General features: G+C 49.8%; 5 protein-coding genes across 5 annotated transcripts; 2 read left to right on the top strand and 3 right to left on the bottom strand.

Moving 5' to 3' along the window:
• Window positions 1-2538: 2538 nt before the first annotated feature.
• On the bottom strand, window positions 2539-3477 carry M430DRAFT_190609 (hypothetical protein). The gene is made up of 3 exons (XM_024864010.1): window positions 3095-3477; window positions 2789-3023; window positions 2539-2733 (listed from the first exon to the last, which is right to left on the bottom strand). Exons 1-3 carry the CDS (start codon window positions 3385-3387, stop codon window positions 2602-2604), a joined length of 660 nt encoding a protein of 219 aa, XP_024716591.1. The 5' UTR covers window positions 3388-3477; the 3' UTR covers window positions 2539-2601.
• Window positions 3478-5086: 1609 nt separating this feature from the next.
• Window positions 5087-6915, top strand: M430DRAFT_23090 (hypothetical protein; the record flags this gene model as incomplete). Its single annotated transcript, XM_024864833.1, has 3 exons — window positions 5087-5201; window positions 5260-5555; window positions 5614-6915. The coding sequence occupies 3 exons, from the start codon at window positions 5087-5089 to the stop codon at window positions 6913-6915; spliced, it is 1713 nt and encodes a 570-aa protein (XP_024716590.1).
• A 111-nt stretch (window positions 6916-7026) lies between these two features.
• M430DRAFT_37584 (hypothetical protein) lies at window positions 7027-8444 on the bottom strand. The gene has a single exon (XM_024867148.1). The coding sequence runs from the start codon at window positions 8226-8228 to the stop codon at window positions 7302-7304; it is 927 nt and encodes a 308-aa protein (XP_024716589.1). The 5' UTR covers window positions 8229-8444; the 3' UTR covers window positions 7027-7301.
• Window positions 8445-9268: 824 nt separating this feature from the next.
• M430DRAFT_45772 (hypothetical protein) lies at window positions 9269-12051 on the bottom strand (the record flags this gene model as incomplete). Its single annotated transcript, XM_024867789.1, has 2 exons — window positions 9269-10492; window positions 11239-12051. The coding sequence occupies 2 exons, from the start codon at window positions 12049-12051 to the stop codon at window positions 9269-9271; spliced, it is 2037 nt and encodes a 678-aa protein (XP_024716588.1).
• Window positions 12052-12231: 180 nt separating this feature from the next.
• Window positions 12232-13620, top strand: M430DRAFT_37583 (hypothetical protein). Its single transcript, XM_024867147.1, has one exon. It carries the CDS (start codon window positions 12274-12276, stop codon window positions 13387-13389), a length of 1116 nt encoding a protein of 371 aa, XP_024716587.1. The 5' UTR covers window positions 12232-12273; the 3' UTR covers window positions 13390-13620.
• The last annotated feature ends 255 nt before the right edge of the window (window positions 13621-13875 follow it).

Raw genomic sequence — 13875 nt, 5'->3', positions numbered from 1 at the left:
CCCCACCCCCCCCCCCCAACCCCCTACAGATGCCGAACTGCGAGGATGATACCAATGATAAAAATAATGGTGTATAGTAATGCCAATGCCAAGGCACAGGCAAGCTATTCAAATAGTTAGAATAACACAAATTGAAATATTCAGAATACGGCTCATAAAGGGTTTCAAGGTTCTAACTTCTGACCTAAGGTAAGGCAGATGAACAATTGAGGGAGATCACGCGTTGTGTGCTACACTTGATAACCCGTTCAAGGTCGATGCCATCCAGAATATGAAGAGATGAGTATAGAGACTGGTCACTGGACTAAGAGTGATAGGATATCACTATTCTAGACTGTCGGACTACCCAAACAAAGGCAATGATCATGAAAAGGCAATCATTGCCAATCAATCACTCAATTTGATTTAACAAATGAAAACCAGTGAGCGCTTAGAGGGGAATACAAAAGATAACGTACCTCAACGTCTCGGTGACGCTTTAGGGGGCGGCCATTCGAAGCTTGCTATAGTTGAACAGGGAAATCAGCAATGGCTCAATTCATGTGGACAATTCTGCTCTAAGGACAGCTCACCTTCGTTTGGGGCGGGACACGTGGTGGAGAGGGATGGGGTGGGGACCGTGGGGTCCGGGGGGAGGAGGAGCGGGGCACAAGAAATCTCTTGCGGCGAGGGCCGCTGCGCTTTTGCTCGGACTAGAAGAGATGACGGTCAGCTAGGAATCTAGAATTGGCCAGCTAAGAATCTAAGATAATTAAGAGATATAACATATAAGAGCGTTATCGCATCTAACAGACTGCTTCTGCCCGAGTAAAGACGTCTCTTACCTTTGGAAAGAGGACTTGCCTCCTAGGCATCTTGATGATCTTGTTGTGCAATTTTTTTTGAGAGGTTCTACCATGAATGTGTTAGTTATTGATTAAGGATGAGCGACTGATGAAAGCTCTGATGGAAAAGTGTTGTGGAGATGGATGTAGACCTACCTGGTATATGGAGATCTGCGGTTAAACAAGAAGAAAAGAAAAGAGAAGGGAAGCAGAATCTAGAGCGACAATATGCGTAAAACAAGGTTTCACACTATCGAACAAGTTTCTCAAGAATGGCTGTCTTTAAGAAAGCAAGTACTACCTAGTAACCTAGGTAGGCTAGGAAACGAGAACAAAGTTAATATTACGCCAGCATTCTGAGGACTTACCCTATTCGGTTCCTATTAAGAGTTTTTTAAGTTAAGATACTAGAAAATCGTGGCCTAAGGGAAGGAGATATGATGAGTGTGCGCCGTGGGTGTGTCGGAAGTTCCGGTGAAGGTTTGCATCAAGGCTTCCGAAACTCTCTTCACGATAGGCATTGCCTCTGAGGAGTGCAACTCGATCGTGTAGAGTTTTGTGTGGGAGTACCCGATCCGGATGTTGATGAGAGTCATAAGACACATTCAAGTATATTATTGTAATCTCATTATGTCTAGTAAATTGTAATATACTAATTCTAAAGCCATATATATCTATTCATCCATTTGTTCATTGACTTTCTAAATTCCCCGCCACTCACGTAGTTCAAGAGGAGCCGGAATTCTGAATACAAGATCTCCTACCTACTCCCAAACAACGTATTAGCTTACGTCGCTTTCTAGAAGAAATTCCGTATACACAAGAGTTGAACATTTACCCGGTCGCTAGCCATCTTAAAGTTGTATGCCGCCTCTTCATCTGGCACAATCTTCTGCTGATAAAAGGACTTGACCATGCGGCCCGCCTAAGCCATCCAAGCCTGTTCGGCCTACGGCCTACTAATTGCAAGGAGCTTATTTGAAGCTTACCCGCGAAGCAGAGCAATAAGTAGAGGGCCCTATATCCTCCCTTAACATCCCTTATCCCCCCCCCCCCCCCCCCCCCCCTAAAAGACCCCCTACAGGAGAGTGCGGGACATCCAAACTGCGAGGATGAAGGCGAGCATAAGGACGATGACAAGTCCGATGATAAAAAGGAGTGTGTATATTAATGCTAGCCGGTATGCGTTAACAATCTTCTGCCGCCCTAAGGCGGATGCCCTCGATAATCGGGCCTAATTTTTCCATATCGTCTCGACTAGTCACACTCCACGGGGCCTCTTCCACTCTTTGAGGAGCAGACATCTGAAAAAGTTGATAATTTGGCATTACTGGGTGAGCTGGAACTAAGACAAACCTTGATGAAACTGTCGATGATAGTGAGATGATATTTAAGGTAATAAGGACGCTGGTATCACTAGGTGGAGGAAGCAGGAAGGGTGATTTACCTGCCCATGCTGCCCATGGAGGAGGTAGTCGAGGTATTGGTCCCCAAGCCTCGCAAAGGTCAGACCTTGTGGCGATCTTGCGAGACGACGACGGAGCTGTGCCGGGAGCATTAGTATATTAGACGACACCGCGGTTAAAGTCCCTGATAGGACTTACTGGTTGCGTGCTGGGTGTCGAGTTCAATTGACAGCTCGGACACATAATCCAGGCCACAAGCTGGGCCGTTTATTGCATGCGGATCCGCTTGCCGTCATGCCGCCGCCTGGTCTTCTTGGTCTCGACGATCGCATACACGATGCCGAGGCGCTCGTCCTCCAGGGCCCCATCCGTCACCGCCGTGTAGCCGGCTGGGACCAAACACCGCCACAATTTCTTCCTCTCCATGGTCCACTCCTGGGTGGACAAGAAGGGCCCGCTGAGCCCCATGAGGAAGTACACAGCGCGAACGAGATCAGCAAAATCTGCAAGCATGGTTAGCTGATAATCAGTCCAACGATGCAGGTTAAGCCTTCTTACTGGGGCTTTCTGGTGCCCACGAAAGTCATCCGACTCGAGTCGGTCAACCATAAATCTACTTATGGCGAGCAGTTCAGCTCGCAAGAGACACTGATCGTTGCCGAGTAGATCGTGGGCGATGGTGAGGAAAAGATGTGGAAACTCGTGACCGGGAATATGGAAGAAGTTCTCGACCCACCACTCAGGTCGTGGTGAGCATTCAACAAGCTCATATGTGAAGTGATATGCGTATACGCTATGCAGAAGAAGGGGTATTAGTTAATTAGGTAATATATAACAGGCATAAATAAACAGGGCTCGACTCACCCGGCGTATTCCCAGTTTCCTATGCCTTTGGTGATATAGAGCGAACAATTTGCCAAGTATCTCCCAAAAAGGAGCCAGAGCGCCTCGGTACTGTGGATAATAGAAGGGCCCCTAAACATATTCGGCGCTGCGTAGATGGGCCACGGGCGATCGTCTTCGAACTCGGGAAGTGAGCCCTGGTAAGGCGCCAAGCCGACACATGGGGCTCCAGCCTCCAGCAGGATCGAGGGTGACTGGTAGTGCGCGAATATGCAGCTCTCGAAGAATGGCAAGGGCAACCTGCGGAACTTCATATCTCTCCACGTTTTGCTCCATCCGGCGAAGATCAAGATGCTGCCGCTCGAGGGGCGGCGGCTGCGCGATGGGCTCCAACAACTCGTCCGGCGTCGATTCCCATCCCGGAACTGGTTGAGACATGCTTGTTGGTGTCTCGAAAGGGAAATACTGTAACAGAATACCGCGGGGGAGACGCGATGCGATGCCGAAAGACGATGATGCGGGCAGACGTCCCATCTTGTAGTGGCCCAATGGCAGGCAAGCGAGAAATCGGCAAACCCCGGTGTGTACCTACGAACGGATGAAGCTTTACAGGGGAGATAGTTAGACAGATCACAATGCAGTACTTTCACAATGCTCAGTGTTATTATGTCGTCTGGCGAGTGGCAGCGCGCACATATAGAAGCAAGAGTGTATATCAAGTGAGCCATGCACGCTTGGAAGCCTGCCATTCCAGTTCCTCGAGTTCGGCCTGGGATGCGTTGCTCTTTTTTGCCTCGAAGATGAATAGAACAAATAGTCTGTGCATCATTGAATTGCCAGCCAATTTATCCACAATCAACTCGAAAGACTCCCGGGCTTGTCAGTCAGTGGTTGTTGTGAAGCAACAGCATACTTCTCTTTAGCAGTAAACATGGCATTGACTTTGTGCTCCCAGAACATGGTCGTCTACATTCCGGATTGTTATTCGCGGCGTGCCACAATATATGTTCGAGATCTGTACGGACGATAGACATGGTGTTGTATTTCGAAAGGAGACTGATTGCGTACTACAGCTCGATGACTATTTTAAAGTGAATAGGCAAGTAGCAAAGATGGTGAGACTGTATGGACACGCGATTTGTGTCTGCGGTTGTGCTTGGATTGCCTATGTCTAGCTAAAGATTGCGGCTGTTCCCACATGGCCATAGCGGCTTGTCGACTTGTTTTATATTCATCCTATACATAAGATACTTGATTACTTGTAGTGGGTAGGCACAGCAGCGTCGTTTGTTACAAGACAGGACCGATAGCTAAAGTTAGTACAGACGTCGCACTAAGCGCAGAGACACGTTGTTGGGTTGCGACATGCAACAAAACCAAGCAGCCCTGTCTGCTGAAAGGTGCGATGTGCAACAGCTGCCACTGCCCTCGACCAAGCAGGTTAGAGCGCAAGGGACCATGCAGGAGTGGCTAGGCCTTTTCCGGTTTCCGGGATAATCTTACTCCACAGCAGAGATCACATGATCCGAAAAGAAGCCTCGGCTCAAAAGGCCTCGGCGTAATCAGTGGTCATGTCATATCTCCAGCCCCATACAAAACATACAATGAACCTTACCTTACGTAGGATTACTATTGTAGAAGGCGACCCGGGAAATGATGCCGTCAGGAGTCCACAAGAAGACCGCCTTTCACATGCAAAACACACCTCCCTTTTGGTCTCCGCCGACCAATCACGGCCCGCGCAATGGTCAAGTCCAGCGGCGCACATGATCCCCAGTCGTGTGGGGAGAGCGGGATGTGCTGCCAACTCGAGTAAGGTAAGCCACCTGCACCGGGGAAACACGCACGGGATGGACATGTGAAAGCGACGGCCGACAACACCGAAACCGCCTCCTCTCTTCTACATCAAATACCTCTGCCCTTCCACCTCTGCTCGACAACACTTGTAGAGTCTCTGGGAGTGAGTAGTGGAGTTCGTTTCGTGCACTAGATTGATCTCTTCATTCCTTCACCATGTCCAAAACTTTCACCAAGGGCGATGTCGCATCGCATAACAAGCCCGCCGACCTCTACATCATCATCGACGAGGACGTCTACGACCTCACCAAGTTCCAAGATGAACATCCAGGTATTTGCCCTTCCCTTCGCACGAACCCGAGGATCGAGCTGATGTCGCCGTTGTCTAGGTGGCAAGAAGATCCTCACGCGCGTAGCCGGCAAGGACGCCAGCCAGCAGTTCTGGAAATACCACAACGAGGGCATCCTCAAGAAGTACAAGGGAAAGCTCCAAGTTGGCTCGCTCGATACTAAGAAACCCGCCGCACTGCCGACTCCCCCGCCTTCTCCACCTGCTGCAAAGCCCGCCGCGGCGAGCAAGGCTGTGGCTCCTGCGCCCGCGCAAGCTGCGGCTGACGACGACGACGAGCCGCTGGATCCGTTTGGAGATCTGGTTCCCTTTGCGGATCCTAGTTGGTATCAGGGCGTATGTCTCTACCCCCTCCGCTGTTGGTTCTGCAAGCAACTAATATATTGGTAATCAGTACCACTCTCCCTACTTTAACGAGTCGCATGCGGCTCTCCGCGACGAGGTGCGCGCCTGGGTCTCGTCTGAAATCGAGCCCAATGTTACCGAATGGGACGAAGCCCGCAAGGTCCCCGACGATATCTACAAACAGATGGGCAAGAGAGGATACTTGGCTGGGCTGTTGGGTATGCACTACCCCACGGAATACACAGAGAACCGGGTCGCCGCTGTACCGCCCGAGAAATGGGATCTCTTCCACGAGATGCTGCTCACCGACGAGCTCTCCCGTGCCGGGTCTGGCGGTTTCGTCTGGAACGTCATCGGAGGTTTTGGTATCGGGTGCCCACCCCTGGTGAAGTTCGGGAAGAAGTCCCTGGTAGACAGGATCTTGCCGGGGATCTTGAACGGTGATAAGAGGATCTGTCTTGCGGTCACGGAGCCGGATGCGGGCAGTGATGTGGCGAATTTGACATGTGAGGCCAAGTTAAGTGAGGATGGGAAGTACTATATCGTGAACGGCGAGAAGAAGTGGATCACGAACGGAATCTGGAGTGATTACTTCACTACTGCTGTACGGACAGGAAAGGATGGGATGAACGGGGTCAGCGTATTGCTTATCGAGAGATCGTTCGGTGGTGTGAGTACGAGGAAAATGGACTGCCAGGGTGTGTGGTCATCAGGAACTACGTATGTCACGTTTGAGGATGTAAAAGTCCCCGTGGAGAACCTCATCGGAAAGGAGAACCAGGGTTTCAAAGGTATCTTCCCCTCCCCCATTCAGACCCTCCTGCCCCCTAAGTCCACGAAACTAACACCCCCTAAAGTCATCATGACCAACTTCAACCACGAGCGTATCGGAATCATTATCCAGTGCATCCGCTTCTCTCGCGTCTGCTACGAAGAATCCGTCAAATACGCGCACAAGCGCAAGACGTTCGGCACCAAACTGATCAACCACCCCGTGATCCGGCTCAAGCTAGCGCACATGGCTCGGCAAATCGAAGCGACCTACTCCTGGCTCGAAGCCATCATCTACCAATGTTCCAAGATGGGCGAGACGGAAGCCATGTTCCGGCTCGGCGGGCCCATCGCCAGCCTGAAGGCCCAGTCCACCACCACCTTTGAGTACTGCGCCCGCGAAGCGAGCCAGATCTTCGGCGGCCTGAGCTATTCTCGCGGTGGCCAGGGCGGCAAGGTCGAGCGCCTCTACCGAGATGTGAGAGCCTATGCTATCCCTGGTGGCTCCGAGGAGATCATGCTCGATCTGAGTATTCGACAGAGCTTGAAGGTGAACAAGGCGCTGGGTATGAAGCTCTAGTGTGCGCGTGCCTACATCGATTGGTGACGGGGAGGAAGACGCTCTGGGATTGAGGATAACCATCGATTGGTTTTAGATGCGCGGTTAGGGGGGGCGCCGTGGCGGGAGGGTACTCTGCTTTTGTACACTAAGCCATATATTTCTTTTCCTTGGGAGTAACGAGGGAGGTTCACGCAATGCGGCGTGTTAAAAAAGAACCATATCTACCTTACGTATCTCTAGACTGCTCAGCAGAAAATCATCTATCATTCCCATTTCCATTTCCATATCCACTTTTCATTCAATCCAAACATGATAGATATCTAGATACCTCCCTTCTATTCTAAAATCTCGTGAAATTCATTTCATTCCTACCGCCCGCTCTCGTTCAACTCACTCAGCTCAGCTCACAGTACCAATTGCGCCACCACTCCCAACCCCACCAAGGCCAACATCCCCATCATCTCCCCTGTCGACCTCCCACCCCGCGCTCCCTCAGACTTCTTCCCCGTCGCCGTCGGACTCGCACTCGTCGTCGTCGTCGTCGGCAGCACCGTCATCGTGGAATTCACCAACGTCGTCGTCGGCGTCGGCGTCGGCGGATTACTCGTCAACAGACTCGCATACGCCGGCATTATCGTCTGCGCACCCTCATTGCCCGCGCCCGCCAAAGGATCATTCTTTGCAGCGCCCTCGGCCTCGATCGCTTCCCACGGCGGATACGCAACGCCGGAACAATTCGCGACGCAGACATAAGTGTCCCGAAACCCGGCCTCGCCGAACGTCCCGTTGACGTTTCCCGGATAGTATGTCTGCATGCATTGGCGGGCGCAATCGTACGCGGTGCAGGGCAGAAGGTCGGGAAACAGGGGCACGACGCCGTGTATCTCGGCTCGGGTCCATGTCCCGCTGGTGTTGAGCAGTTGGAATTCTGTAGAGTACTCGTAGCCTGAGGGTCGGGCGCCGTGTGGATCCGTGCTGTATTCCATGGTGACGATGCTGTACGAGGTGCCGTCCTGGCCAACGGACGGCGGGATCAGGATCTCGGGGGACGTCTCGTTGATCGAGGTCGCGTTGACGAGGTAGCAGGAGGGTTCCAGGCTGTGGGGGATGTTGCTCGAGGAGGGCGCCACGATGGCGAGGTAGATGCGGTAGGTGGAGAATTGGGAGTCGAATGAGTCGGGTCCTGCGGAGAGGTCGTTGGAGATGCGGAGTGCGATGGTCTCGTTGGCGTGCACTGTCTCGTTGATCGAGATGCTCTTGAAGGCGCTGCTGAGTGGGAGACTGCTCGCGGCGAGGAGGAGCGCCGTCGTAGTCTTGAATCTTGCCCTCATTGCGATGGTGGATATTAGGTATTAGTAGTGTAAATACTCTGTATCGACTTCGTATCCCACTCCCACACAGCTCGCGAGGAGGGTATCCCGTATGTACTAGCAATTAGGATTATGAAGAAAAGCAAATGCTCCAGATACAGTCTTGCGCAAAACACAGTTAACGATAGTATGCAACAACACAGTGAGAAGAAAGAAAAAAAAGAAAGAGAAAAAGAAAAAGAGAGAGAGAGGGAGGGAGAAAAAGAGGGCATTCACGAAGGACGTACGTTGACCTCGTACTTCGTATGCACAGGAAGATAAGGGGGTTCTCGGCCTACTCCCGATCAGGGATGGTCCTCGATTGTTGATTCAGGGGATTTCAGCCGATAGGCCCGTCCCGTGATGTCTGTCGATCGGCCGCGGGGGATCGCGTGAATTCCTGATAAAAATCTCCGCATCTCCTCCTAGTTTACACCTACCTACCTTACCTTTTACAGCACTTGTAACAAGTTCTGTGTATTTCAAGTCAAACGTTATACTAGGAATTATCTACCTAGGTACCTTACGCCTTCGTATCCGCCAGAACACAATAGCGGGTAAATAGCGGTATTGCTCTTTTCTCTCGTGTGCCGGCAGCGGCATAAAACCCCTGTACAATGCCGTGTGTTGTTCAGCTCTTCATGTAGTTACTTGGTCTAGCCACGGCGCCACGCATTCTCTTTCTAGCTGCTTTCGCTCCGAGCTTTGCTCCCCGTGCTCAGTCAAGTTTCTACTCTCCTTCAAGCACCTATAGCAATAAAAGGAGTCAAAGCCCCGAAGGCTGCGTGGACACGAAGGAACTGGGTCTACCGTGTGTCAAATACGTTTGGAATTTGAATATTGGTATCTCGAGTCTATTCGACATGATAGCAATTACGCCTCAAATTTACCCCAGCACAAACAGAATCTAAGCATTGCTGGCCATCTTCAATGTATCTCTGAGTGCTTTCATCTCCATCTTGGTATCTCGAGTCTATCACCATGATAGCAATTACGCCTCAAACTCCCCTCGGTAACAGAATCTAAGCATTGCTGGCCATCTTCAGCGTATCTCTAAGTGCTTCCATCTTCATCGTACCCTTCTTGATGACATATGAGGCTAAACCTCCCCAAGGTACTCTGGATCTCTCATCCTCTGGTACCTGTTCATCCATGCTTCCTCTGCTTGCAATCTCCAGGTATGTCTCACGCTCTTGCTCCTTCTCACCCAGAACAACCACGATGCCAGCGTATTTCAATAATATCGCATTCAACAAGAGTCGACAGACACGACCATTGCCATCGAGGAATGGATGGATATTAACGAACTTGTGGCAATACTTGGCCGCGAGATAATATGGATCCAACTCCCCTTTTTCCTCCGCCCTTTTCATGTCGTTATTGAAGTCCGCAACCAAGGCTCTCATAGCGGAGTGAATCTGTCCCGGATGTGTGAAGTTCGAGAACCCAGCAATCACCACCTCTGTTCTGTAGATCCCCGAGTATGTTGCAGATTGATCTCCATCTGGTCCATCAATGCCATCGGTAAGGATCTCGTGGGTTTGTAGAAGGAGTTCTTCTGAAAGAGGCTTATTCAATTCGATCATGTGCGTCGTAAGGTATTTCAATGCTAGGGCATGCTGAACAATCTCAGCTCGAGAGCGGATGACTGTGCTGTGATCTGACTCAAGGTGGCGAAGCTTGAGTTCTTCCAAGGCCTGTTCGTATTCATCGTCCCGGAGCTGGATAGTAGATGGTTCGATTCTGCCCTCAAAAATTACTTTGCAGATACGGATGGTAACATCATGACCCAAGCCTGCATTCTCAATCAGATTAGAGCCAAAAATGAGTTCCGCAAATGCAGTGGTTAGGAATTCTCCATATGCACTAGCTTGGTTTTCTGACAATGCTGCAGCCATGATCTGGATCTCCTCGAAAAATCCCTGCGCAAGTTCGAAAAGCTCGTCGGGATCGTCAGAAGTGTAGAAGTAATCATAGTTGCCGTCCATCTTTATTGTGAAAGTTGCTCGAACAGCTTTGCCCGCGAAGCTACCCCAATGTGGGAAACCTTTGGAGAGAGTTCTTTGTAGAGCTTGGCTCAAATTATTGCTGGATGCTGGTGGACTTGATGGCATACCCAAACCCTCGAAAGGATGAGCCATTACGATATTGTATTGGCAGTAAGACAGAGTCAGACGGGCAGAAATGGGGGCGTTTGAGATATGGGTGTGTGAGATGTGGATGTTTGGGAATCTCACTCTGCGCTTCTGTTGGTGTCAGTCTGAATTTTAGGCAGGAGGTAGGTAGGAAGAAAGAACGGAGGGAAGCTCATATACCCCTATTGGTAAGCGAGCCGACTATTAGCTCCCGTCACAGTCACAGTCCGAATGTCAATGCCACAAACGTCAGTTACTAATCTTGGTCCAGATGCCAATTCCAAAAGAGGCATCTACAACTATAACTCTTTATAAGAGGACAATTTGACTCAAGACCGGGCTCTAATTACCTTGTCCTAGGAATACCAAGTGCATTGCAATTTGCATTTCGAGTCAAGGCTTATATTAGGAAAACCTTCACTATCATGTCCAGCGTCCTTGAACAATGCCTAGCAGCCAGACAACACAATAGCGGATAAAAAGCGGTATTGCTCTTTATCTCTCGTGTCGGTTCTATAGCAGGCATGAACACAATCAATTCCCTAGCAATGAGATTGATTTCAGTCACGCATCGAGATGCAATAATCTCAAATGACTAAATTACTGAGATATCCCAAGAATTGAGAATGAGAACGCCGTTGATCTTCTGGTGCATGTGTAATGTACTCTGGCACTACCTTTCTCCCTACCTGTGATACTTCACATTTTTGAAAGTGTTCTAGAAACCCAGCAGCAGAGTATAAAGTATTCCAATTGTAATACCCACGATTCTCGTCTCGGGGTCCGAGTCGACAACCTTGGCAAGACACTCCCCAATCCAGCTTTCCAGTTGTTTGATTTAGAGCGGGGATTCTCACCATTGGCATGAACCGATATGGATTCTGCCCATGACCATCCCATCGTTGAGGCGCTTGCTGTATCGATGGTTGTAGAAGAGATGTGCCCAGCTGTCCTTGTCTGCGGCGTGATAATGCATGGTGATCCGGCTGCGCTGTTCGAGTAGCCATGATTGATTGTACCCGTACTAAAGAGATTCGTCTCTGATATGTCCTTTCACTCTCGGTATATTGGCCAGGGAGGCTTAAACATGTAGGCAATGTGCGTATCATTCTCGAAGTTAGATTAAACTCCCGCTTGGCCGTAGATATGGGTGTAGACAATAGGTCATTAGAATCGATGACACAGGCCAAGCAATATCGATAACAAGTAAACAGGTCGAGGAAAGGTCCAAATTGTCCACAACCGAAGCAAACTTGTGTGCACAGGGCTTCGAAAAGGTTTGGGGTAGTGAAGTGAACAGCCATATGGGTGGATAATAACGCACGTAATGCATTTGGCGCGTGTTGGATTATTGCTTTGTATTGCGGCAGACTGTCAACGAGAGCGCGGCATCCCCAGCTAACAGCTCTGAAGTCTGTTAGGCTTCTCAAGTCAAGCAAGCTGAGAATCAGATAGGCAATCTCCAGGGGAAGAGCTCGCAGATCCCCGGTGTCAAATAGCCTAACCTGAATGTTGGACGGCGAGACCGTGTGGTGTCCTTCGAGTCTGCCGTTGTCGAGTGGACAATGCCTCTCCAACGATTCGGGTTGGATCGTGTTTCTCGAGAGTTCAGGACGCGTCCAGGACAGAAGGCGGAATTCGTCTACAGTCAAGCCGGAATGTGAAGCCATGGTTGAAAATTCTACGTATCGATGACTGGAGATTGAGAGAAAGCTGGTGTACAATTAAATGTTAACGCTCGTTGTAGTGTTTCCGGATTTTGCGCGTCTCCTCGTTTCGCGTATTGGCGACGCGTCGATCTACGCACCCAAGTCGCATCTTCAGTTTCAACATCCATCTTCCTACATCACTGATCACATCCAGCCACCAGGATAACTAACTTGGAGCCCAACATGGAGCCCAACATGGAGCCATTGCCTTCATCACCGGAAAGTGATTATACACCCGTGGAGCAATACATCATTCGCAATGCAACAATTGCCTCTTACTGTGGAGAACCACCGGCCACCGGCTCTTTCACGCTCTTCCCGAGACTGCCCGCCGAAATCCGCATTCGAATTTGGCATCATGCTATCTCAGTCCCCCGGATTGTCGAGGTAGAGGAAATGGATGACCCCCGTCGAATATCTGGCACTGTCGGATTGTCCAATGAACGTTGGAAATTCAAAAACACGAACCCGCCCCCTCTTCTTTCTACTTGCAAAGAATCGCGACAGGAGATTTTGAAGGAATACAAGAATTACACGGACGTCACCATGAGCATTGCTGGCCCCGAATGGATTCGTTTCGACTGGGACATTCTCTACCTCAAAAACTTGGACTTTGCTAAGAATGGCTATGGCTTCACCTTGCCCGGCCTCGAACGCAGTATTCAACGCTGGAGGCCAGCGGATATATTTGATGCTATATTTGATACTATCACGGAAGAAAGTGACAAATGGATAGGTAGGCCTGATCTTTTCCAGCATGTCACAACGTTGGCCATCAATCGGGAAACATTCTATTTTGGTACATATGACGACTGCGAATGCATTATCCGGCATTTTTTCCCAAATCTCTCAGTTCTCATAATCTTGATCGGCAACGATATCAATACTGAGCTTGAGTGTCGTATCAAGGAGAATGATTTTGCGCCTTATGACGTTGATTGGGACAGACGTTTTCCTCGTTACGACGCCGTTCCTCCTGGTAAGGGGCCATTTAACTACTTGACTGAGGTAAATCGTCATTACGGGGAGTATATCATGGAAGATGTGGAGACGCGATTTTTAAGGGAGGAGGAGTATGCAGGGTATGCCACTCCAGTGATCGAAGTTATGGGATGCGATCTTCCACATTGGGCGGACGTAGATGAGTTTTGTTGGCCAGATCCATTTGGGCCCAAATCTGAGGAGGAACCCCTCGATGGCGATGGATGGTCAGAAGATGAGAAGGCTTTAGGCTTTGAGGATATCACTGAGGGAGATGAACCTAATCTTGAGTCACCCGCAAAAGAAAGCGATGTCTAGGTCGACATGCATGGAACTGTGCTACAACGAACGTTTACTTCCAACAGTACACGAGCCTAGGGTTCTTGGAGGAAGAAGACGCAGGGGAAATGGATATAGAGGTTGCGGTTTGGCATGAATCTATTCTGTCCCTCGACATGAGAATCCCCTTTGTACCTTTCCGGCGTGGTAGGAGATTTGAGGTTCTATCATGATCTACGATAATGAAGAGTAATGTACTGTAATTCTGAACAACTGTAATTGGTAATTTTGGCTGGATGTGATAAGTGGTGTAGGAGGATGGATGTTGAAACGGAAGACGTTGCTTCATGCGCGTGGATGGACGTGTTGCCAAGGTGGTCTATGCACGTGACCATAGATTGGGTTTGGGACTTGACATCAGGTACCTAACATTTCCATAATTACAATTACTCTTCATTATCGTAGATCATAACAGAACAGCAGACTCTAATCATTCGGGAAAGATACAAAGCGAATCTTCATGTC

This window comes from Amorphotheca resinae (assembly GCF_003019875.1).
Source record: "Amorphotheca resinae ATCC 22711 unplaced genomic scaffold M430scaffold_14, whole genome shotgun sequence".
Taxonomy (NCBI): Eukaryota; Fungi; Ascomycota; class Leotiomycetes; order Helotiales; family Amorphothecaceae; genus Amorphotheca; species Amorphotheca resinae.
This window is presented reverse-complemented; position numbering and strand designations above follow the sequence as displayed.

Excerpts from the sequence above, each read along its gene's own strand:
- M430DRAFT_37584 (XM_024867148.1), bottom strand. The coding sequence starts at position 8,228 with ATGAGGGCAAGATTCAAGACTACGACGGCGCTCCTCCTCGCCGCGAGC.
- M430DRAFT_37583 (XM_024867147.1), top strand. The coding sequence starts at position 12,274 with ATGGAGCCCAACATGGAGCCATTGCCTTCATCACCGGAAAGTGATTAT.
- M430DRAFT_190609 (XM_024864010.1), bottom strand. The coding sequence starts at position 3,387 with ATGAAGTTCCGCAGGTTGCCCTTGCCATTCTTCGAGAGCTGCATATTC. Across the intron at positions 3,024-3,094 it reads GGAAACTGGGAATACGCCGG|CGTATACGCATATCACTTCA; the intron begins GTGAGTCGAGCC and ends TCTTCTGCATAG. Across the intron at positions 2,734-2,788 it reads GTGGGCACCAGAAAGCCCCA|ATTTTGCTGATCTCGTTCGC; the intron begins GTAAGAAGGCTT and ends CCATGCTTGCAG.